The 22,900-nt window shown below is 42.1% G+C and overlaps 2 protein-coding genes across 2 annotated transcripts in view; one reads left to right on the plus strand and one right to left on the minus strand.

Moving 5' to 3' along the window:
• serinc5 (serine incorporator 5) overlaps positions 1–14,113 on the plus strand; it is a 19,525-nt gene extending 5,412 nt beyond the window's left edge. The window contains exons 2-12 of the mRNA XM_031849048.1: positions 3,215–3,382; positions 6,941–7,119; positions 7,637–7,719; positions 8,098–8,191; positions 8,734–8,945; positions 9,237–9,329; positions 10,860–10,986; positions 11,500–11,569; positions 11,754–11,790; positions 12,246–12,390; positions 13,332–14,113. Of these exons, the coding sequence (XP_031704908.1) occupies positions 3,215–3,382; positions 6,941–7,119; positions 7,637–7,719; positions 8,098–8,191; positions 8,734–8,945; positions 9,237–9,329; positions 10,860–10,986; positions 11,500–11,569; positions 11,754–11,790; positions 12,246–12,390; positions 13,332–13,476 (1,353 nt within the window). The 3' untranslated portion in view covers positions 13,477–14,113. The remainder of the gene's footprint in view (positions 1–3,214; positions 3,383–6,940; positions 7,120–7,636; positions 7,720–8,097; positions 8,192–8,733; positions 8,946–9,236; positions 9,330–10,859; positions 10,987–11,499; positions 11,570–11,753; positions 11,791–12,245; positions 12,391–13,331) is intronic.
• A 1,352-nt stretch (positions 14,114–15,465) lies between these two features.
• Positions 15,466–22,900, minus strand: part of thbs4a (thrombospondin 4a) — a 12,484-nt gene continuing 5,049 nt past the window's right edge. The window contains exons 2-23 of the mRNA XM_031849359.1: positions 22,327–22,524; positions 21,964–22,211; positions 21,694–21,796; positions 21,489–21,580; positions 20,626–20,677; positions 20,320–20,522; positions 20,091–20,228; positions 19,903–19,983; positions 19,665–19,817; positions 19,447–19,551; positions 19,253–19,360; positions 18,965–19,124; positions 17,833–17,951; positions 17,700–17,752; positions 17,537–17,621; positions 17,308–17,404; positions 17,029–17,207; positions 16,738–16,786; positions 16,410–16,606; positions 15,981–16,153; positions 15,746–15,885; positions 15,466–15,657 (exon numbers count right to left, since the gene is read on the minus strand). Of these exons, the coding sequence (XP_031705219.1) occupies positions 15,608–15,657; positions 15,746–15,885; positions 15,981–16,153; positions 16,410–16,606; positions 16,738–16,786; positions 17,029–17,207; positions 17,308–17,404; positions 17,537–17,621; positions 17,700–17,752; positions 17,833–17,951; positions 18,965–19,124; positions 19,253–19,360; positions 19,447–19,551; positions 19,665–19,817; positions 19,903–19,983; positions 20,091–20,228; positions 20,320–20,522; positions 20,626–20,677; positions 21,489–21,580; positions 21,694–21,796; positions 21,964–22,211; positions 22,327–22,524 (2,783 nt within the window). The 3' untranslated portion in view covers positions 15,466–15,607. The remainder of the gene's footprint in view (positions 15,658–15,745; positions 15,886–15,980; positions 16,154–16,409; positions 16,607–16,737; positions 16,787–17,028; positions 17,208–17,307; positions 17,405–17,536; positions 17,622–17,699; positions 17,753–17,832; positions 17,952–18,964; positions 19,125–19,252; positions 19,361–19,446; positions 19,552–19,664; positions 19,818–19,902; positions 19,984–20,090; positions 20,229–20,319; positions 20,523–20,625; positions 20,678–21,488; positions 21,581–21,693; positions 21,797–21,963; positions 22,212–22,326; positions 22,525–22,900) is intronic.

Below are 22,900 nucleotides of genomic sequence, written 5' to 3' on the forward strand. Positions count from 1 at the left end.
CCCCCCCCCCCCCCCCCCCCCCCGTTGTGGCCGGAGACCTTTGTTGCATGTCATTCTCTTTGTGTCTCTCTCTACCCTCATTTCCTGTCTATCTTGACTGTTAACTATATCCTATTCAATAAAGACAAATATGTTCTACAACAGAGAAAATATATACAACAAAAAGTAAATGAAGATTTGAGCAAAATGAATGATGTGGAGCGAGGCCACACGTTTTCCGGTTGTCCGTCCTGTCGCTTCTCGTGAATGGTATGTCTCAGGAACGCCAGGAGATCATTTCTTCAGATTTGGCAGAAATGTCCACCTGGACTCAAGGATAAACTGATTCTATTTTCTAAAGGTCCAGGTCACTGTGACCTCACGTCCGCCCATCTTGTGAACGCAATATCTCAGGGAATGCCTTGAGCGTTCAGTCAAGGGTTGCTGTGACCTCGTAAAACACATCTTTGGCCATAACTCAAGAATTCTTGTGTTTATTATGAGAATTTCACACAAATGTCTTATAGCGTAAAGCAATGAAGTGGCTCAATTCTAGTTTCACCTTTGAGCTGGATAGAACGCCACGCTTTCTGTGTGGATGTTGTAATGGTAATATTTATTTGAACTCTGTGTGTCCGTGTTGTGAACCCGAAACTTACGTGTGGTTAAAACTATGCAGTAATGAAAATGTAGTTGAAAGTCTCATCTTACCTTGAAACCGTAACTGGTTCACAGTTGAACGCATCTGGCAGAAACTAGATAATGAGCAGATCAAGACAGCCTGTGTCAAAAGACCTCTACTCCCCTATTTGTCTAGAGGAGGGGGCCTCTCTATGTATAAAATGATGTTGAATCTTGTACTTAGTCGAAGTTTTTGCCACAGTCTACTGAATACGTAGCTGTGGTATTCTCTTTTCTCTTCCCTCTTGCAAGCGAATAAACGGACAAAGACAACTTTGAATCTTGTTAAGACTCTTGTTTTTTTATTGATTTGTGAACAAAAACTCTCTTCCTCTGATTAACATAGAAGTCTTCCATCACAATGTAGCGACCAGTTTGAGTCCGTTACTGAGGGGGATGTTGTGTCCAAATAATGTGAAGTTGGTGTGAGAGGATGGGATCTTCTTGAGGGACAGAGAGCCTCTCATAACTTGCTGTAGGAGTCTGTGGTGGAAAAAAACCTATTCAATAGTACCGAGTGAGTCCTATAATACTGAAACAAGAAACATTGAGAGAAGAAGTTTGTCTTTAAAGTATTTATTCTCTGCGCAGAGAAGGCTTCACCGTCATACTGACTGCAACGCAGTCTGCAGAGGATGAGCCAAGAGTTCAGTTTATCTGCTGCTCTTAAGCATCTCAGCACACAGTAGGGGGAACATCAGGTATTTACATTACAACAATTGATCAGCAGTTTCAAGCTACCCATTGACTCCTCCAGTCACCCCCTTCCTCTTCTGAGCCTTGTCACCCAAAGAGATCTTTCTTTATTACCCTTGATTACCCCTGGGAATCTGCACACCCAAACATTCTCTGTTTAAACTGCAACCCCCATTTGGTAACTTCTCCTTATCAAAGCAAAGGCAGAGACACCCCATATGGTCCTGTTACCACCCTCCTCAGTACACAATCATATGTCACATATAGTTTTGTTAGTGAGTGAGGCACATAAACTAAATCACAGTAGAAATGTACTAGCACAACTACATTTCCTATCACAAGTCTTTCTCTCTTAAGCGCACAATAAAATAAATTTGTATTCACTGAGATGTTGATTTTTTTACTTTTATTAAAGAATCTGAAGTATACATAATTTCTCCCCAACACCCGCCTCTCGCCTAATGCCATAATGGCTACCTAGAGACTGGTTTTCCCTGTAGCTGAAAACTACTCTTTAACCACTTTAACCCTTTTCACTAGCAAAGTATGAGTTGCATCCCATAAGGGGAAAATGTTGTGTGTTGGCCTCCAGCAGTGCAGCACCAACGTAGCCTTACAGTGGGCCACACCTCAATGGTGGACCACAACAGAAGTTCAGCTCTCATCGCAGCAGTGTGTGCGTTCTGCAGGCGAGGAGTAGGAGGCTAAAGCAGGGTGGGGCAGCTACAGAAAGATGCTATACTGTATAATTATAGATCCTGCTCTTTCCTAAATAGAACACAGGGCCGTCTTTTAGAGACTGCCCTGCTGTATGAAAGCCCGTCAGAAGAAACAGAGTAGGCCTCTGCTTGTGTGTGTTTTCGGACAAGTCTTCACTGTCTGCACTGACCGAGAGCTGGCACTGTGAAAGAGACCGGGATAGAAACCATGAATGATCAAAGAGACACTCAGGCGAATGTCTTCAATGTAAGTGTCCCCCTGTCCAGTAAGCTGTCATCATTTTGTCTTCCGGCTCAGACCTGCAGTAGTTGAAAGATGAAAATGTCCCAGAAGGCATCAGATCGTGCCGCTATTTTGACACAATGGCTGCAACCTTTTAAACAATTAAATAAAAAACCCATTAGATGCTCTAAATGCTTGACCGTGCACCTTTTACTATAATGTTTTTACAATTAAGGGGTGTCAAGTGAATATTGCATTTCATAAGGTGAACTCACCATATCTGTAAACACCAAAGTATCCACGGAGAGTACAGCAGTCCTCTTAGATACTGTACCATTGAACTTGTAACCTTAAATTGATAGAAGTGGCGCCGCCTTAAAGTGTCTGTAGCGCTTTGGTTTTGGCTTCTAAGGTTTAACCAACTGTCGTGTTTTACTACTGCTATTTCTGTCCATATTCTGTTCATTGCATGTCGGTCCATCCTGGAAGATGAATCCCCCCCCTGTTGCTCCTCTGAGGTTCCTCCCTTCTTTTCCTGTTCAAGGTTTCTTCCTTCTTTTTTTGTGGAGGTTGTCTAAACTCAATTATGGGTTCAAGGATAGAGGAAAGAGACCATGTAATTTTTATTTTCTGTCTCTGTTTTTTTGTCTTGGTTAGATTTTCACCTTTTGTCCACTGCTCTCATTCGTGGAAATTTGATGGGGGGGGGGGGATTTTTAGTTGCTCCGTTCCATCTGTATCCTCTGTAGCTGAGGGAGGTGTTTGCAAAATGCACACACACACACCCGGTCTCTCCTTATCCATGTCTATTGTAAATACATTGTCTCTATTATAACGTGTGGGAAAATTCTGAAATTGATACGGTAATGTTTTGCCCGTCCCTCCCTCTTTTCTCCATTGTTCTCTCTCTGTGCAGCTGGCCTGCTGCTGCGGATCAGCGGCCTGCTCGTGCTGCTGTGGCAGCTGCCCCCAGATCAAGCAGTCCACAGGGACCCGAATCATGTACGCCCTCTACTTCGTGCTGGTCACCGTCGTCTGTGTCATCATGATGTCCCCCACTGTGGAGGAGCAGTTGAAAAAAAATGTAAGTACAAAAATCACACACAGCAAAGTATCACTCTAACCACAACACATACACATGTACACGCTCTTAAATTACAGGTATGTTTAGGAATAGAATCTATAGGAATAGATGGTTGAAAGGGTTAATTATAGGAAGGTATAAACATCACAGAGAGAAAATTAAAGCTCTCATCTGTGCTCCATAACAGCGTCGTTTTAAACGGAGACTGAGTGGAGTGGTTCCGAAACTCTCAGAACTAAAAGCCTCCAACAGATAAACGCTTCCGTAGAAAAGTGATGACTGCTAATAATTTATGAGATGTACTCTGATCAACTCAGGGTGGAGCTCATGAGTTGTATAGGAAGCAGCATGCCTGCTTGGGGTGCTACATTTATAAGGCTTATTATAGTTATGATTTGGGTTTTAGCCCAGTTGCTGTTGACAATAGGGAAATAAAAGTCAGTTGGATGTTTGTTTAACAGGCATGTCTATCACAGGTGTGACAGGAAAATAATTTTTAAATAACTGTACAAACACGGAGGGTTCTATTGATTGTCAAGACTACAAAATCTGTGGATTTTCTCGTAAATAATGTGATAGTTTAAATAATGTTATAGGTTTGTTCCAAGGTTTTAAGTCTTAATTCTTCCGTTGTTTGAATAGAAGAGTGGGGGTCGGCTCAGAGGCTATAATAACCAAGCCAACAGTAGACTGTGCCATTAGACAGTAGAGTGCAGTATGCAGACACACATGATGACATGGAGCACAACTGGAAAAGAAAGTGTGGCAGAAATCCTGTAACATAGAGCTCACAAACAAGAGAGTGTCTTTCTGAGTCTTAATTGCCACACTTCAAAGCGGGAACAATCACACCTTCAACAGAGTTTCAGGCTGAGAGAGCAATTTTCTGCTCTCTGAGTATCCATTTATACAATTTGTGAAGCTACACAGATGTAGATACTCATTCTATTTTCAGATATCCTGACAGATCTTGACTGTTATTTGAGACACGTAGGCAGATACTTCTTGTGATCTCCAGATATATATATATATATATATATATATATATATATATATGAGTAAGTTAATGTTAGAAAAATTAACATTAAACAGGACATATATTCTTGCAAGGAGGAGACAGGGTTGAACACATACAGAATATGAGTCAAGTGGCTGCTCAGAGGTTTGTCTCTGAGTCTCTGACATATATACTGAGGATAACAGGCAAGTGCGCTGGCGCAGAGTAATTTGCATAAGTTCTGGACACTGTGATAAAACACAAATGTGTTGGCGCAGAGTAATTTGCATAAGTTCTGGAACATCACTTTGGAGATGTTGAATTCTTCTGTTAACAGTCATCTTGTCTAATCAGGAAACGTCATGATTGCAAATCAGCTCTGTGTAAACACTGACATGCTCAACAGGTTTATTTTCTCTTATTTAGGACAAACGGATGAAATGCTCATCAAGTAGTCATCTGTGATACCTAATCACAACACCAGCTGAGACACTTGGTGTCAGAGGACGTTCACACAAAGTTTCACATGAGGACACAGGCCTTTGGAGCAAAACATTCCTTAGTCTTTAGTTTTTTCCCAACAGTTAATAACCGGTAATAGAGAGGACATTAGATCAATATAAGATCAAGGCTCACTGTATTCCTCCACTACAGAAAGAGCAAGAATGAATTTGGAGGCTTCGCTCTCCACACGTATAGTTTGAAATTGGATGTTCTCTTGTCAGGTAAGCCAACTTTTGTGTTTGGCTCTGTGGCATAAATAGAATAACATTTCGGAGATCGTACGAGTGTTAACATGTCATCGCTTACAGGCAAAATTAAAGATTTATAACATTGCTGCAGGCAAAGCAGACATCCCACTATTTCTCCTTGAGATCCCACGTGTATCTCAGTGGTGAGGCCATAATCGAGGAGGCAGGAATTCAGGGTCGTAGTGTTTCGTTCTTAACCGCCCACATAGCCTCTGAAGTACACACAGGAGGCTTGCTGCTCTCTCTTTTGATCTTTAAGGCTTTCATGTGTTTTTTCCCCCAAAATGTACGTCTTTGAATCAACATAATGCAGGATAATTATCAGACTTTTTCTGTGGTTTGTTTCTGAAAAACTCCAACTTAACTGGAAGGCTTCTGTGGCTACTGATACGATATCGTTAGTTATCCTGGTGAGACTGTAGTGATACATCGCCTTCTCATCCTTCCTTCTCTTTTGTCTGAGTTAATATTTATAGATGAATATCTGAGCTTGAGAAATTACTTCCCTGTTGCGAGGTACCATACAGTACATTTGCTGTATCAGCATTCACGAGACTCGAAGCCTGGGAAGTATACCGCCAACTGACTGCGAGCTTTTCAGGCTATTTTTCCCCATTCTTCTTCTTCTGCTGTTTTCTCCGGCAGTGTTTACTGTACAGTATTGAAAACGACTCCCAACTGTGTGTCTCCTTGTGAGAGGAAAACCCTGTAAAAGGCCTATCAAGGCACAAAATTGCCTCTGATAGCCCCACGCAAAGCCTGCTGAGTTACACACACACGTATATACACATTTACACTCACACCGCCAGTCACACACTGAGCACAGTGGGAAGTCCCGGCTAAGAGAGCAGCCATTGTGCGTATGAGAGTGCTGGTCTTTTCTCCAGAGATTTACAGCTGTCTGAAACAGCCGGCCCCCTTCCCTCTTAATCACGACACCATGGACATGCTAATATGGTCCTCAACGCGAGACAAAAGCTCCAAAATGGGCTTTTTACTCTATGTTGTGATCTGGCCTGGACTGTGGTGCACACTGAGGTGATGACAACTCAATCCGCTGGCGTCTCACCCATGTGTACAACCTCAGTGACCAAAATACTCGAGTAAACTAGTAAAGCCAGCTCAAAGTAAGTGTCTGTATTTCTCTCAAAAATTGATTTGTGTTTGAAAAGCAGCTCTTGTATTTGACTTTGGTTCAGGTATCTACAGTGAGAGGAGGGAATAGATATTTGAGCCTCCATTCTGTTATCTTTTAAAGGTCGTCTCTTCTCTTGGCTTTGAGCCACTGAAGCACTTCCAATTTCCTGTTGAAGGCCACAACAAAGTCCTTATCTACTCTACCCAGTTTTCCACTCTTCTTGTTTATGCAGCTCACTGTGGGTCGAAACACATTTTGGATATTTATTTTAAGACGGATCTGCCAATCTTTCTCTTGTGCTCATGCGCTCTTCTGCTTTTCGCTCTTCTCCAACCCCTCTGACTTGCTGACAAAAGGCGGTTAATTTATTCATCAGTGTCTTTTGTTTGTGTACACTGACAGTTAGTTGTAAGGCCCCTCTAACAGCCTGTAGAGAACGAGGAATGAAAGAAGGCTTCGCGGAGAGAAAGAGGGGTTGTTGTTGTTGCCTGTTCTCTCTTTCTGCTCCTTGAGAGGCGTGACGCACAGAATAGAAGCTATTGGGCCTATTCTCTGAGGCCATGTACTAGACAAACATAAGCAGAGGTGTGTGTGTGTGTGTGTGTGTGGGCGAGGGCACTCCATGATGATCTAATCTGAGTGTTTTGTGTGTTTGTGATTTTGTCAATCAGATCCCCTTCTACAATGAGTTGTGTGAGAGGATTAATGCAGGGGAGAACTGCAGAACTCTGGTTGGCTACTCTGCTGTCTACAAGGTGTGCTTCGGCATGTCCTGCTTCTTCTTACTGTTCGCTTTCTTCACCATACGCATCAACAACAGCACAGGCTGGAGGGCGGTCGTGCATAACGGGTAAGAAGGCCTTCTTCCTCTTTCTGTTCACCTTTTGTCCCGTCAGTCATTTAAACAATTTATATTCACCTATAATGCATGGCTGCTAATGTATAGTGCTCGTTTGTGAGCTCTAAGGCAAAAGCGAAAGAAATTCTAACCCTTGGCTGAAGGTAGGTACATAACTCGCAGGCGTGTTTTCATTAATGCCGGCATTAGTACGGTTCAGTTTCTAAGAATGTGAACATCAAAAATCACAATACATTGTAAGCAAACAGCCTTATCCTGCAGCATTACAGGTGATCCCTCAATAGATTTTCTGAGCATAATTATGTCATAAACATAAGCACCTTAGTATTAGTATTTTTGGGTTCATTATACTAAATGTTCTGAATTACACATGTATTTCTTGCATGTCTCTTCCTAACACTGTACATTAAAATTCTGATCTAAGTCACGCTGAATCTGTTCTGTCAGGTGTAATAGTTTTGTGTATAAAATGTACAACGTTTAACGCTATGACTGATTTAAATGTCAGGTTCTGGTTGCCGAAGTTTATTGTGCTGGTGGGATGCTGCGCTGGAGCCTTCTTCATCCCGGAAGAGGAAACTTTTCTGGAAGGTAAAGAACACACTCAATAGTAGTGCTGTAATCTTTTTTTAAAGCTTGTATTCGTCATATATGTAACATTCATAATAATAATATAGATCATAAATACATGTACTGTAAATCCACCTCAGTTGTAGAAGACACAGGAAAGTAATAAGAAAAGAGTGGAAGTAACAAGTAATGTTTTTTTTTTTTTCCATTAGCCATATCCTTTTCCAAGCTCACTCAAATATACTGCCCTCTAGTCAAACTTCTAAATGAACCTGCCACGTTATCTGTAGTTTGAATATGATCTCACGACACGAAGTGCAACAAGTAGCAGATATCTGCTGGAAGGTCGTCTCATCTCTAAAGCAATTTCCCCGTCTCTCCCACTCTTCAATGCCACAGTGTGGCGCTACATAGGAGCAGGTGGCGGGTTCATTTTCCTGCTGATCCAGCTCAAGCTGTTGGTGGAGTTCGCACACAGATGGAACACAAACTGGTGAGAACAACATGTCTTCTATATGCTTTTGTCTCTTTTGTCCAGGTAACTCAAAGAGCCCTGTTTAGAATTACAGGATGTATAAGGTTGAGGAGTTTGCACTTCCTTTCCCCTTCCCCTCCCACACAAACACACACATGCCACAGCAGATTGTTTTAAAAAACGTCTAATATTTTAGTAACCAATGCAGTAAACCCAAACTTCTAAACAAGTATTGGTATGTGCACTTGTGCCCATTTAGTTTTGTAGTAAAACCTTGAATTTCCGGACTTAAAGAACCATAAACCTGTCTCTTCATCTCTGCAAACTGCAGAAATAACTCACTAACATAACTTTCTCTTTCTTTGAATTTTTCTTTAGGCCAACCTCTCCTGTGTCTGTTTTCTTCCTTTCTTCCCCCTGTTCACTTGATCTTTTTTTCTTATTTAATTTGCGTTACCCTTGTTCATCTTGTGTTTTTTCCTTTCTGTTGTTTGCTTTCTCTCTCTCTCTCTCTCTCTCTCTCTCTCTCTCTCTCTCGTTCTCTCTGTCTCTGTCTGCAGGAGTTCAGGACTGAAATATAATACTATGTGGTACGCAGCTTTGGCCTTCGTAACTCTGATGCTGTTCAGTGGTGCGGTGGCGGCCTTGGTCTTCATGGGCGTGTTCTACACCGACGCCGAGGCCTGTTTATATAACAAGATCTTCCTGGGCATCAACGGCAGCCTGTGCCTCATTATCTCCCTGTTGGCCATCTCCCCATGCGTACAGAAACGTGAGGACCTGTACACACAAGCACATTATCTCATTTGACTGTGTAATACAAATGAAAAATACGAGCATTTGCATTTAGATGCCATTTATAGAAAGCTACAATGCTTATCACAAAGAGTAATTCACAAATATCAACACATTTGAGATAATGATGGAAAGTAAAGATAAGTAATACTATTAGCTACAATACTTACACTATTTTGTAAAATACATTTGCACTGACTCACGAATCTCTTGTCGGTATAGCCAGTGATATTTAAATCCTTTATTTACCTTTGTTGTATCCCTACAGTGCAGCCCACATCAGGCCTGCTGCAGCCAGGAGTCATCAGTCTGTATGTCATGTACCTCACCTTCTCAGCCTTCTCCAGCAAACCAAAAGAAAGTGAGTATGACCAGACACCCATCTCCAACTAGTAGTTACTGCCATTGTTGGGTTCGATCAACTGGTATTATATATGTTGAGTGCACTTTTATTGTTTAGAGAAGTGTGTTTTTAAAGGGTCACTGTGTAGCCTTTCGGGGGATCTATTAGCAGATTTGGAGTATTATATTCATAACTATGTTTTCATTAGGGCATAATCGCCTGAAAATAAGAATCTTTGTGATTTTGTTAGCTTAGAACGAGTCCTTCATATCTACATAGGGAGCAGGGCCTCCTCACGGCATCAGGCATGTTGCAGCGCCTTGTTTCTACAGTAGCCCGGAACGGACAAACCCAACACTGACTCTAGAGAGGGCCTCTCACGTTTTCACGTTACCTGAAGGCCATGGTAGTTCTCAGGCACACTTGTGAAACCAATGCACCGGCAGTCGCCTTCTGACTTTCATCGCTCCTAAAGCAGAGTTATTATGGTATGGATGTCCTCTGAGTTAGGCAAGCGGCATTACCACAGCCTTGTACTCGGCGGCTCACATTACCGCAGGCTTGGAAAGGGAAGAGTGAGCGAATATTCGTTCATTTGATTACAATCTGCAACCACACCTCTAGATGCCACCAAATACTACACACTGCTCCTTTTTAAAATGGCAACAAAAAACAACAACAACTAGTTGTTCCAGTGGCCTGTGTTTTAATGGAGTTTTAGGATTGGCATGCATTTCATTGGTGGTGATGAAGACATCAGTGGTTTGACAGTTTAAAAAAAGAACTCTGAAGAAATTACAAAAATGTTTATGCTCATATCATAACATGTGACTTTTAATAATAAATATTGATTGTAAGTCATCTGATTCAAATTAACCAAAAATAATGGAGACAATAAAACACACATTTAAAGCACATTTCAGAAGCCAGAAATCATATTTTACGATTGATGACCCAGATTTGAAAGTCAAGTGTTCAATGTTATCAATACAGAATACAGAATCCTGCACATCTGTTCTGTGAAATGTTGTTGTGTTACACTCGAGTGTAAAAAAACATAAACCTATAGGCACAATACAGTGATGCCTGTCTAAGATAAGGGATTCATATCTCTATGACTAAGATAAAAAGTTTAACTTGGAGCTTTAGAGAAAGTTGTGATCCTTAAAACAAATCACTCTGTAGATTGTGAGATACATTTCCATCCCTACAGCGCTCCTATTTCCACAGCAGCTGTCAAGATAATATCCTATGCTGAGACGCTATTGTAAAGATAATCTTACCATAAATATTTAATATCAGCACATGCTTCCAAAGTAACACTCAAGCATGCTGTTATTGAGGCTGTTGGTGCTTCTGTACTTCTGCAAGCTGTACTTCTGTAAGTTGCACTTCTCTATTTTCCCTTTGCCTCCCGCTCTCGATACGTTGTACCAAAATACACACACACACACTCGCTGCATCTTTCACAATATCCTCTCGCCTTACAATACTCCCTCTACTTGTTCTTTTGGCTCATCCATCTCTGTCTCCATTCTTTACGTCTAGCGGTGGAAAGAGATGGTGTGAACACCACCGTTTGTATGTTTTCCTTCAACTCTGACACTGAGAGCGACAAGCAGATTGTGACCGGTTTTGGAACCATTATCCTTTTTGGCTGCATCCTTTACTCTTGGTAAGACACACACACACACACACAAGCACACACCTTGCTTCTCCTTTTTCCTGATCTCAATGTCTAGACAAATACAAGCCAAGTTTCCCTACAACATATCTCTTGTTAGTGCTATATCATTAAATTGAGAGAGTTGAGAGATTATGTAGAGGCTACACGCCAAACCCATTAACAGCAGTTCTGTTATCTGCAATGTTGAATAACGGTAATGCATTTCATGGCAGGCTGTAGCGACAGAGACGGGGTTGTTTTGATTGGATGTGACTCTTGAGAGGGAGTGCATGATTGGCTGTGGCTAAGCGAAGGGTGTGAGATGGATTTTTTTCCTTTGTTCACATGTGTTTCCCATCAAGTGGAGGCATCATGTCTACTGTGGCCATTCCCTGAAGGAGAGGGAATTAGACTCTGCAGCAATCTGAAACTTCAAATTAATGGAAAAATACATTGTGACGGAATTACAACCTTTCTCTCCCTCCATCTGTATCTCTATCTTTTTCTCCACCCTCCCTCTAGCCTGACGTCCACCACCAGGCGAAGCTCTGCAGCGCTCAGAGTGTGTAGGAACAGTGAGCCAGAGATTGAGGTACACACACAAATATTCAGATCTCACCAGGGTGTGTGGTTAAACAGATTAACAGGACTTGAAAACCCCACTGACCAGACACTTTTAATTAGACGTCCTTATTAAATTAAACTAATTACACCCGAGAGAGATGTGTGTCTCTTCCAGTTTGGTGGTAACCTGTACGTTTTTCTTCGTCCTGCAGAGAGCTCGCTGCTGTTTCTGTTTTGGAGATGACACAGGTGAGGAAAGTCAAAAAAATGTCCCCTCACTGTCTCGTCTTGCTTTTTCCCTCCCCCCCCTGCCACTCCAGCCTGTTCAGTGTGTATGCATATGCACCCAGCCGTAGTGTTTGCACACAGAGGGGCTATGCTCATTGCTATTCCTCAGCCAGATTGAGGAGGGTGAGAAAGTATTGGTCAGCAAACATAGATGATGTCACTGTTACTAGGAGGGTCGTATGACAGAGTGAAGCAGGACCAAAAGCAAAGTGGAATTGTGGGTAGGCTGACACTGCCCCCTGCTGGAAATAAACAATAGTTATATAGGAATTATATTTCCACCTGTACAAATATGCTATTTGCATGTATTTTAAATAAGCAAGTCCAGAATGACATCAGTGTTATACGGCATTTTCTCACATTAAAAGTGTCACTCCCTCACACCCTCTTTGAATTCTTTAATGTGTGCTTTTTAGATGACGGTGAGGAGAACAACACTCGTGGAGGCCAAAACGTGATGTATGATGAGAGAGAAGGAACCATCTACAGCTACGCCTACTTCCATTCTGTCTTCTTCCTGGGATCCCTGTACGTCATGATGACCGTCACCAACTGGTTCCAGTAAGTGATGCTCAGACATATACAGTATGGGTATGCTCATGTACCACAGTCACTGTGGATGATCAGACTGAACGAAGCAGACCTCACTCAGTTCATTAAGTGCAGAATAAATAATAACCAACTTGGAACAAGCAATATATGTAGATTTATCCAATCACAGGATGAATATTTGTTTGGTCAACTGGAAATATAATTAATAACAGTATCAACATGCATATATACATGTGCAAAAATAGTCAATATTTGACTTTATTTCATGTATGAAATAGCTAAAATAAGGGTCAATAAAATCTCTTTCCTTTCCCTAACAAACTTTTCTCTCAGCAAACATTTTGACATGCCTTAGCATAACAGGTGTTATTAATAATATTAAATTATTTCAATAATGACTGCTTTCCATTTTGATAAGCCATTCCAAGGGTCCTGGTGTGGCTTTCTGGGACACTTAATTGCATGAGACATTGTTAATGTTATTAGTTATAACTGTGCTTCTCCTGCTATGACGAGGTAAAATGTCAGATATGAAAAATATCTGTAGTGACTTTATTCTAATTGAGATATGATTAAGGATAAGCTTGCAGGTCCTTAGTATTGTCTCAATTAGGTTAAAGTGGCTATAATCAATATTTTTGTTATAACCATGGATCAAATGACTAGTGGTGGCCAACACATATGGAATAATCACCTGACTGCCGTTCCCTCTATGGAGCTTTATAGCATATTTCAGCTCATTGCAGATTTGTTTCACTCTCGCAGCGTTTGTTTCGGCTGTAGCAGCCAGCTGTTTTCAGAGAGAGAAAATAAGCCACAGTTACCTACCGAACATCAAAATGCAGACAGACTAAAGTTATCATCTACCTGGTGTACATAGTGGACCATTCAGCTGTTAATGAGTCTCGTAGTCGTTGCTCAGTTCTCTCGTTTTGTGCTTACGTTTGCAGTTTTGATGGCCATAAGATTGAGAAGCTGTTAGACGGGAGCTGGTCAGTGTTCTGGATCAAGATGGTCTCCTGCTGGGTCTGTCTCATCCTCTACATGTGGACTCTCTTCGCTCCCATGGTCTGCCCAAAGCGCTTTGAGGCCTAAGAGCCCCACCACTAAACTGGAGTCGGGCTAGTTGGGACGTGGCCAGGCAGACGCTCTCAAGCTGAGCCAAGGGACAACCACCCCTCCCTCTTACCTTGAAACACAAACCCCACGCTACCCTCAGCGTTGAAAATGGAGGATTATCTGTTGCCTTTTGTTATATATGCTAATGTTTTACTTTGTTTTACAATGTTGATACCTTGATGGTAAATGTATCTTTTACTACCAGTTTACTCATGGAGTTTTGTATTGCTTATAGATTTGAAATTACATAAAGAATCATGGGAGTTAAATTACATTGTGAAACACGAGTATCATCCAGCCCCTATAGATTCCTTCATAATTTCAGATTTGAAAGTGTATTTTGTAAATATTACCTGTGTTTTTGTTTTTTTTCTCGCTTTTGCTCTCAGCCAGACATTTCAGTTCTGTTCAGTTGGACCATAAAGTTGTAGCAAAGTTTTGGGACAAATGTATTTCAGGTTAGAGATGTTACAAGAGAAAATGTATTTATTTACGTGTGTCTTAAGTAATCAGAAATCATTTTGTGAAGGAATGTGGTGGGAATTGAAATGGATTTGTCCCTGGCTCTGTTTAAGAACTCATCTCTCAGGCTCACATCTAAGCGGTGTATGTTTGTGCTTTCTTATGTTGCTCCCTTTTGTAGAAGTTTTCTATGCAACAGAACAAGCCCTTTTTAATATTATACCCAGTGTTGTGAAGTTTCCACTTAGATTACAAGGCTAATTCAGATTTTATTAATGTCAGTGCTCCCTTTGAGCAAGATCTTTTCTTAGGAAAATCCATGTCATCTGTACAACATTTCCTGCCGTCGTCGTTGTTGTTGTTGTACAGGGCGGTGCTCTTCAAGTCAACCTGCCTTATGTAAGAGTGACGTGGGTGGAGTGCCGCGGCTGCCTCTCTGGAAGAGCTGTAGTGTCACAGATGAGGAATGTTTGCCAAAGGTAGATGTCAGAAAACAACAAACTACTCTATCAGAATTGTTTGGTCAGTAACAGAGAAAAATATAACCGAGAACATTAAGTATTTGCATGCAGACACAGACATTTAAATCAGCTGTTTTCTGTACAGTTATAAAGGCTTTTATTACATTTGTCATCTCATAATGGTGGTAAGAATAAGGTAGCATAATTGCTTTTATTAGCAAGTTATTCAACACTGGATGTTGAGTTTATTGCCGAATTCAAATTCACACAAAAACCTCCACCTGTTTTCCTGTGTAACAGATTCTTTACAATTTATCGCACATTGTCAACTGCAAGTCATTTTTGTTTTTCATTCATCTATAAATCAGAATGTCCTTTTTGTCTGATTGTATTACTAACAAGTTTTATGTACATTTTGGCTTAAGTCCTGTGATCTGTGGATTCATTCATTCAGTTTACGTTTCATATACATGCAAATCTTGTCAGGTGACTTCATTGTTTTGGAAACTATTCTGCATTTTTACTTTTGGTATGATTGTAGAAATTGAATGGTGCTCTGCAGCTTTGATATCAATCTAAACAGATACCTAAATCAGATGACATGACCCACTGTGAAGGCTGTGTACTACCATAACGTACATCAACACTTTTGGACCAAGATGTATGTTTGAAATACAGAGACGTGGGTGCCATGCAGTTCATTGTTCACACTCTTTCAATAAAACAGCCATCGAACGCCATGTGGTGTCTTTATTTGCTAAAGATTTCTCTCATACAGATAAATGACACAATGATCTCATGTTAAAAAAAAAAAAAAAAAAGACGTTTTCTTTAATGTTCAGAATTTATTGTACTTCCAACACATTCAAAAATAGTATTGAATCTTTAACACTACTCATAGAATTGCATTTGAGATATTGCATAAACATACAACCTGCTGATTTATACAAGAGTGTACTGGCTTCAGTTAAACACAAGTGAAGTATATAATGCCCAATGTTACAGTTTAGCTCAAATGTCAAAGTTAAAATACCATCACCAAAGTCCCTCACCAAAACTCTCCATGTTCTCTCTCACATAATCTTTTTTTCTCTAACTCGTGCCCTCTAACTCTTTGTTTTCAGCTGTCCAGCTCTGCTCCTCTGCTAAGTTGTTTCCTAATGGATCGCTCCGCTACTCTGGCTTCACTCTGTGTTCTGGGCATTGAGATCCTCGTAGTCAGCAGGAATAGTATCTGTGGTGATGAGAAAGAAAAAGAAACGCTTAGGCATACTTGAAGTTTATGTAGCCGATAGGACTACCTCTAACTTGCAGACACTCACCGTTGCAACGGTACTTTAGATTGGCCCAGATTATGTTTTCCTGAGAGAAGCAGAACACGCCCAGTCTCCCGCCTCTCATACTGGTATCAATTATCACTTCTGTGTCCGCCACCAGTTTTGAACCCTCAAAGAAGCGAGCTCTGGTTCACACAGGAGGTGAAATTAGTTAAGTCAGTCCGCACAGTATGAGAGTGTGTATGTCTCTGAGTGTTGGAGGGTGTCCTGATGTGTGTACCTGATGTATCCAACCTGTGGTCTGTGCTGCAGGAACCAGCGGTAGGACACCTTGTCCTTCCAGCCAACGTTCCTGGGGTCCTTCCACAGGAGCCGGGCCTGATCAGGGGTGTCTCCTGTGTGCCAGAGGGAGTTCCTCATATACTCACCAGGACCCGTCTTTGACTTAACTACCTAGTAGTAATAAAGAGACAGATAGAATAAGAGAGGGAAAGAAGAGATGATGAAAGTAAACACTCTTCCCCCAGCTGTAACTCAGGAGGCAGAGTGGGTCATCCACGAATCACAAGGTTGGCAGATCAATCCCCAGATCCTCCTGTCAAAGTGTTCTTGGGCAAGACATTGAACATGAAATTGCGCCTTGCAAGCGCCTTGAACTGTAGCTCGCTGCCACCGGTGTGTGGATGTGTATAGAAATGCAGCCATTTACCTTGAGTTGTATTCCCGGCTCAGCAACGGCTCTGAAGGGTGCAGCCTGCCAGTAGGTTTGTTCTGTCTGTTTCCACATCACCACGTAGAAGGAGGAGGAGTCCTGGTAGCCGAAGATGAAACCAGTATAGTCATCATCCGTCACCGTGTTAACGTGGAATGTTCCCTCAAAGTCAACCCCACTGAACGCTTTGTAGCCTGCAGATGTGGACAGTGGAGAAGGAGGACACGATATATGTGAGGCAAAGGCTGACAAAAAAAAACACTGAAGAAGATGGGAATATTCAAACAGATGAGGATGAGACAGCAGGAAGGTATTCTGTGCTTACCGACTGCAAGGCCAGGGTCGGAGTTCATGGTCTGAACTATCTCCTTGCCCTGTCAGGACAAATCAGAGTAGCTTCACTTTATTTGTCCTACTACGGGACTCATTACATATGTTGTTGTTGAATTTTAACAAAAATAATAATAGTTTTAACTAAATTGTACTACCAGTACAGTACTATACTCACGTTCTAAAGAATATGGACGGAACAGGTATGAGCTTTATACAAAGACTTGTAATGTTACTGTAACAGAGGCTGACTAGGAAAGGGGGTTGAACTTTGGCTATTGTTTACCTGATTCAGGACCACCCAGTTGGGGTCAATCTGAGAGTCCCCCTCTGGATCCAGCACTACGGTCTGATAGGCTCTGAAGTCGGTCAGGGTGATTTCAGCGTTCTCTGGGCAGTGGTCAATTATGTCAATGATGTTGTCTTTGTCAAAATCTCCTTCGCATGCGTCTCCAACATTGTTATCTGAAATACAAGGATGCAGCTTAGTAGGGACCACATAGCACAAACACATACTGTACACATGCATGTACGCACCAAGGAAAAAACATGAAGTGATACTAACTATCTGTGTTCTTTTGGTCTGGGTTGGGGACTAGTCTGCAGTTGTCATCATCGTCCAGAATGCCGTCGTTGTCGTCGTCATCGTCGCATTCATCTCCCTATCAAGATAAAAACGCACATTTGGAGCAGGGTAAACACAGAGCCATCTATATGTCAGAATGCATGAGAGGAATTAATGAAATATGATTAATCTAATAAATAAAGTAAAGTATGAATAAGGAGATTAAAACCATTCCATCCTTGTCAGTGTCCAGCTGAGAGGAGTTGATGATTGTGGGACAGTTGTCTTTTGTGTTCTGGTGGCCATCACCATCACTGACAAAGAGGAGGTAGGTCAAAACATGACACATCTGTATATACATTCATACCACTGGTCATGACAGAGGGCTCTACCTGTCTATGTTGTCGTCACAGGTATCTCCTACAAGGTCATCATCTGAGTCAGACTGCAGGTAGACGAAACAAACACGGTTGGTCAGAGTAGTAACAGCAGAGACTTTTTTTAGGACGTTGTTTGGTTTGTTACCTGGTTAGGGTTGGCAACATCAGGACAGCTGTCGCAGGCATCTCCCACCCCATCGTTGTCTCTGTCTTTCTGGTCTACATTGGGGACACGCTGGCAGTTGTCGAGGATATTCTTATAGCCTGCAAACATCAACAACTCAGCCTTTTTATTTCTGCGTCATGTGTAAAAACGTTGACAGGAAAATCAAAAAAGCCTGACAGAACACAGTCTGTAGACACGGTCTGTCAAATGCATGACCAGATGGCAGTGTTTGTTGAAGAAGAAGGTGAAATAGTTTCCAGTGGCCTTCAATGCCTGGCGGAGGCTTACTGTGGAAAAATGCTTTTAGAGAGGAGACAGACATGACCAAGTGCTTAGCAATCCAGCCTGGGAGTTGAAGACATAACCAAATGATCAAGAGGTTGGAGCTCTGCCAAAAGGAACGAACATCTACAAACAGAGTCCCAATATGCAACATGCGTAAGCATGCAAAGGTAAACATGGGAGCACACACAAAGACAAGAAGTTAAAACTGTGTTTCTAAAGGAACAAATGAGAGGTGCTTTAAAAGGGCAATCAAGTGAAGTATGTGAGAAGTTTTTTACACCTACGATTCCAGTTGGAACATTTTAACATTTAACACTGTTTTCTACTGGTGTTTTTAGTCTTCCAGGCTTGAGTTGTTTCCATGAAAGCCAATGATCTAACTGGTAGAGGATGTCAATTGGAAACAGACACAAAAATACCAGGGAGATGTTTTGAACAGATAAAGTGCTGCCAGTCTAGTGAAAGCAACAGAAATGCGCACACTTTCCACCAAACAGGATGGCAAAGGTTGTATTCTTGTCCAGACAGTCTGGTCCCGACAGGCTGTGGTTTGGATAGCCCTCACAGACATGGTAGTTGTTTAATGTGATTATCAGTCACTTCGTTTCACAATGTGTTCCTCCATATATTACCTCTAATTGATGCAATAAAAGCATTAATGGCCCAGTTACTAAACCTCCCACAGTAATGACCATCCAACCTTTCCATTCAATGTGACCATTAACAAAAAATTGCCCCTCCAATTACACCCAGTGATGTACAGCAATTACAAAACTATGTGACAATAATAATAATTTGACTGTTATATAATAACAAACACACTTACCGTCCCCGTCCATATCATCATCGCATTCATCTCCCAGCCCATCCTGATCGGTGTCCCTCTGTGAGGGATTTTCAACTGTTCTGCAGTTGTCACAGGCGTCGCCAAGAAGATCCTTATCGCTGTTCCTTTGGTCCACGTTAGGTACGAGCCAGCAGTTGTCCTAGGACAGAAAAAAACGGGTTTACTGTACAGTGCAGGGGCTCAAGTGAGTGAGTTAAATTCCTGTTCATTCAAATGTTAGAGCCCATCAACATTTGTCTGCTGGTCCGGTGGAACAAAGTTACCTACATCTACGTTAATAATGCCATCACTGTCTGCATCGTCATCACAGGAGTCACCCCACCCGTCCCTGTCTGCATCCTCTTGGCCAGAGTTTGGCACAAAGACACAGTTATCCTGGAGAAAACACAGCAAAACACACACAGCATTAATGTATGATACTAGCATGAAATAAATGCAAAATAAAAGGGTAGGGGGTATACCTGCTTACAGTTGTTTTCTCTGCACTGGAGCTTATTGTCAGGATATGCGTCAATATCTGTGTCCTTTCCACACACATAGCCATTACCTGCCCAACCAACGCCACACTAACACACACAAGAAGAAAAAGTAATGTTATGACGTTTTATGTAGATGGTGTAATGAGGAACAGCACAATCTTTAGTGATTCACACTCATTCAGTATTTTCTAAATCCTTACCACACAGCTAATGCTGCCGTCTCTCTCCACGACACACTCGGCATTGGTGTCACAGGGGCTGGGTTGACCGTTGGGGCAAAGCCTGGTACCATGGCAGCCTCCCACCTGGTCACCTGTGAAGCCAGTTTTACACTCTCCGCAGCGGAAGGAGCCCTGGTGAGGACAATACTGAGTCAAAAACCAGTCCTCCTGCTAAGAGAGTGTGACAATAACCATACTCTAGTTACAGTGGCCTCACTATAGTGTTGTGGCAGTGCGAGTTGGCAGTGCAACCTCCATTCTTTGGCGGGCCCAGACACTCATCTATATCGTCACACGCCTGGAAAGAACAGGTAGAAGATAGAATTCACATTCTGCCAACGGGCACAGATATATCCAACAGTAGGAATGTTTTTATGTACAGTGTAGTAATAGTGTTTGTTGTACCTGTTTGTGGGACTTAGCATAGGACACTCCCACTCCAGTTATCTCTGGTCCGCTGTATCCCAGAGGGCATTTATCACAGCGAAAACCAGGAGCAGTGTTTACACAGCGGACACCAGGGTAACATGGATTAAACTGGCACTAAGAGATACAAAATAAACACGGTCAAATGATAATTACTGCTAGTTTTACTGGTTGCAGAGTCGCATACCAGGAAACAAATAATACATACCTCATCCACATCGTCACAGTGCACCCCGTCTCCTGTATATCCATCAGGACAGGGGGCACAGTGAAAACCCCCAGACTCTGAACGGATGCACATGTTCTGTCTGAAACAGGTGCCAGGTGGGCACTGAGTCAGAGGCCGAGGCTGCATGACAAACTGCGGCGGACTTGGAGCTGGACCTGTGTTGGTTGGATTACCCCCGAGACCTGTGGGCACACAGCCAGATATGAAAGCACCTTGTTGAAATGTCACTTTGTCAGTATCTAAATACTATTTACAGTACATGATCATGATTTTTGTACTGCTTACCACAGGCAAGACACTCTGCGATAGTATTCCTCAGAAAAGTTGTCTCCTTAATCTTAAAGAAACACAGTGAAGAACTGTTAGTCGGGACAAACTATTTTGGGTAATAGTGTTATTACTTTACAGCTTATATCACTAGAGGAAAATCACAATCTTATGTTTCAATACCTATTGAAAATCTGAATGAGACTAAAATGTGTGTCTGCTAAGGCAAGCTCTGGTGATCTGTTTCTCTCAATGCGCACGATAAGTCTGAGATGTTGAACTATATAACAAGTACTTTATTGCCTCAGCCTCCCTGTTTGATGCCTTATCTCTTTACAAATCCTCTGCTTTAAATGAACGTCTAATATCATCCACGTCTATCTGCTGCATGGGTTAATTTTTCTTTTACTCAGCTGTCTGTTGCAGAAGTTATGCATAAAGTCTTGCAACAAGAGACCGCCAGCAGGTCCTCACAGTCTGGATTCTCACTTTTCATAACAAATTGCTGATTTTATTGCAAAACCAATCTTATCCCGAGGAAAAATGAATTACCAAATGGTTGTGAATCAGCCTACATTCTTCCACTTTTAAAGTAGGTAACTACTCTAAACAACCAGGGACCTGTCCACATTACTACCCAACGTTTTCCAAGAAAGGTTTCTTCTATTTTATCCATTTAATTTAATCTCAGAATCAACCTGGTCTTGAACAGGTGGCAAACATCACATTATTGGACTGTTTATTAGACCTCTGTGTTGAAATACTTTGGTACTTTGATTTATTTTTCCAAATCATCTTGAACAATTTTTAATTGTTGTGTTTTCTCTTTCCGTCAGTTACCCATGTGAGACACACAAGTCTGGGACTCAGAGCTGGGATACCTGCTTGTGGAGCAGCTCCTTCATCTCAGATAGCATGCTCTTCAGCTCCTCCATGGTGGCCTGGTCGTGTGCTGTCCTGCCTCCCTGGATGCCTGAAAGAATTTCACGAATCAGAATTAGAGTATTAGATACACATCCCACATCTAGCCGGTTTAAGTTCTAATGATGAGGTGATGTCAGACAGTCGGTTGCAAACTGTTCTCACTCAGCAGCGGCAGAGATTCAGGCTGATCCACGCTGCAGTCCTGCAGAGTCGCCACATTGTCTATGGTGTCCTCTATCACCAGCTTCAAGTCTGTCAGTTCATCCTTGCAAAGAAAGAAACAGATTGCATGATATACATGTGGCATGTCTAGTTATTGCACTGCGCTAACAGTATTTACACAGTAATATTGGGGCTTTACTAATTTTTTATGCAGCCTATATCTCTGCCAACAAATATGAAATTACTCTCAACTGTAAGCCTCTTATTCACCTGTGCACTCGACTGCAGGGTCCTGAGTGCCACCTTGTTGGGACCAGGGGGGAGTGACCCAAACGCAGCGGGCAGATCATCCAAACTGTGCGCCAGTCTGCAGTCTACATAGACGTTGAGGCGAGGTGGGCCGCCCTGTAGACCTCTGGCATGTAGCATCACATGGTGATCTCGGCCATCTGCCAGGGAAGCGTGGTTGAAACTGGTTGTGACAAATCGTCCGTCAGTCTTCTGGTAACGAATGGTCACTACAGATGGAGAGAAGCGAGAATAAAAGACAGGAAGGCAGTGAAAAAAGTTAAAACAGATAGCTGATAATGCAGTCTGTATAACACCCGTATGTGTTTTAATAGGATAATTCACCCTTGCTCAGTTTGGCCTGCACGCTGACCTCCAGGTACTTGGTGTTGTCTTTGGGGTTGATGACACTGTAGAGAGAGGTGGGGGCCTTGCTGTGGAGCCTGAAGGAAGAGAGGAGGAACGCCTCATCTCGCCCTTTGTTCTTCAGGCTTCCTTGGAGCAAGTCTGGCAGGCAGTCTGGAGACACCAGCAGGTCATAGACTAACACAGGAGAGCATTGTTAAAAACCTGCAGTATACGGTTGTTAACAGATTGAATCATGATTGTGACAACAACATTCAGAGAAAAGTCACAGCTTAACACAGACAGTAAGGGAAACACACAATATAGTCAGTCAATAGCGTGCAAGGAACTTAGGAAATATTCACATTCCAACTGAAAGCACTTAATCTGGTACACTGGTGGTGCTGGGTTTCTTTTTTGTCACTATTAAGTTTTGAGTGTGTGTCTTGATGGCTATGGATCACAGTGTACTACGGATTGCTACTGCTGAGTCAGTTATTGTACTTTATTGTGTGTGACAGTATACCTGTGTGTGTGTGTGTGTGTGTGTGTGTGTGTGTGTGTGTGTGTGTGT

Source organism: Anarrhichthys ocellatus, unplaced genomic scaffold, assembly GCF_004355925.1.
Source record: "Anarrhichthys ocellatus isolate YVR2014 unplaced genomic scaffold, GSC_Weel_1.0 scaffold9, whole genome shotgun sequence".
NCBI lineage: Eukaryota > Metazoa > Chordata > Actinopteri > Perciformes > Anarhichadidae > Anarrhichthys > Anarrhichthys ocellatus.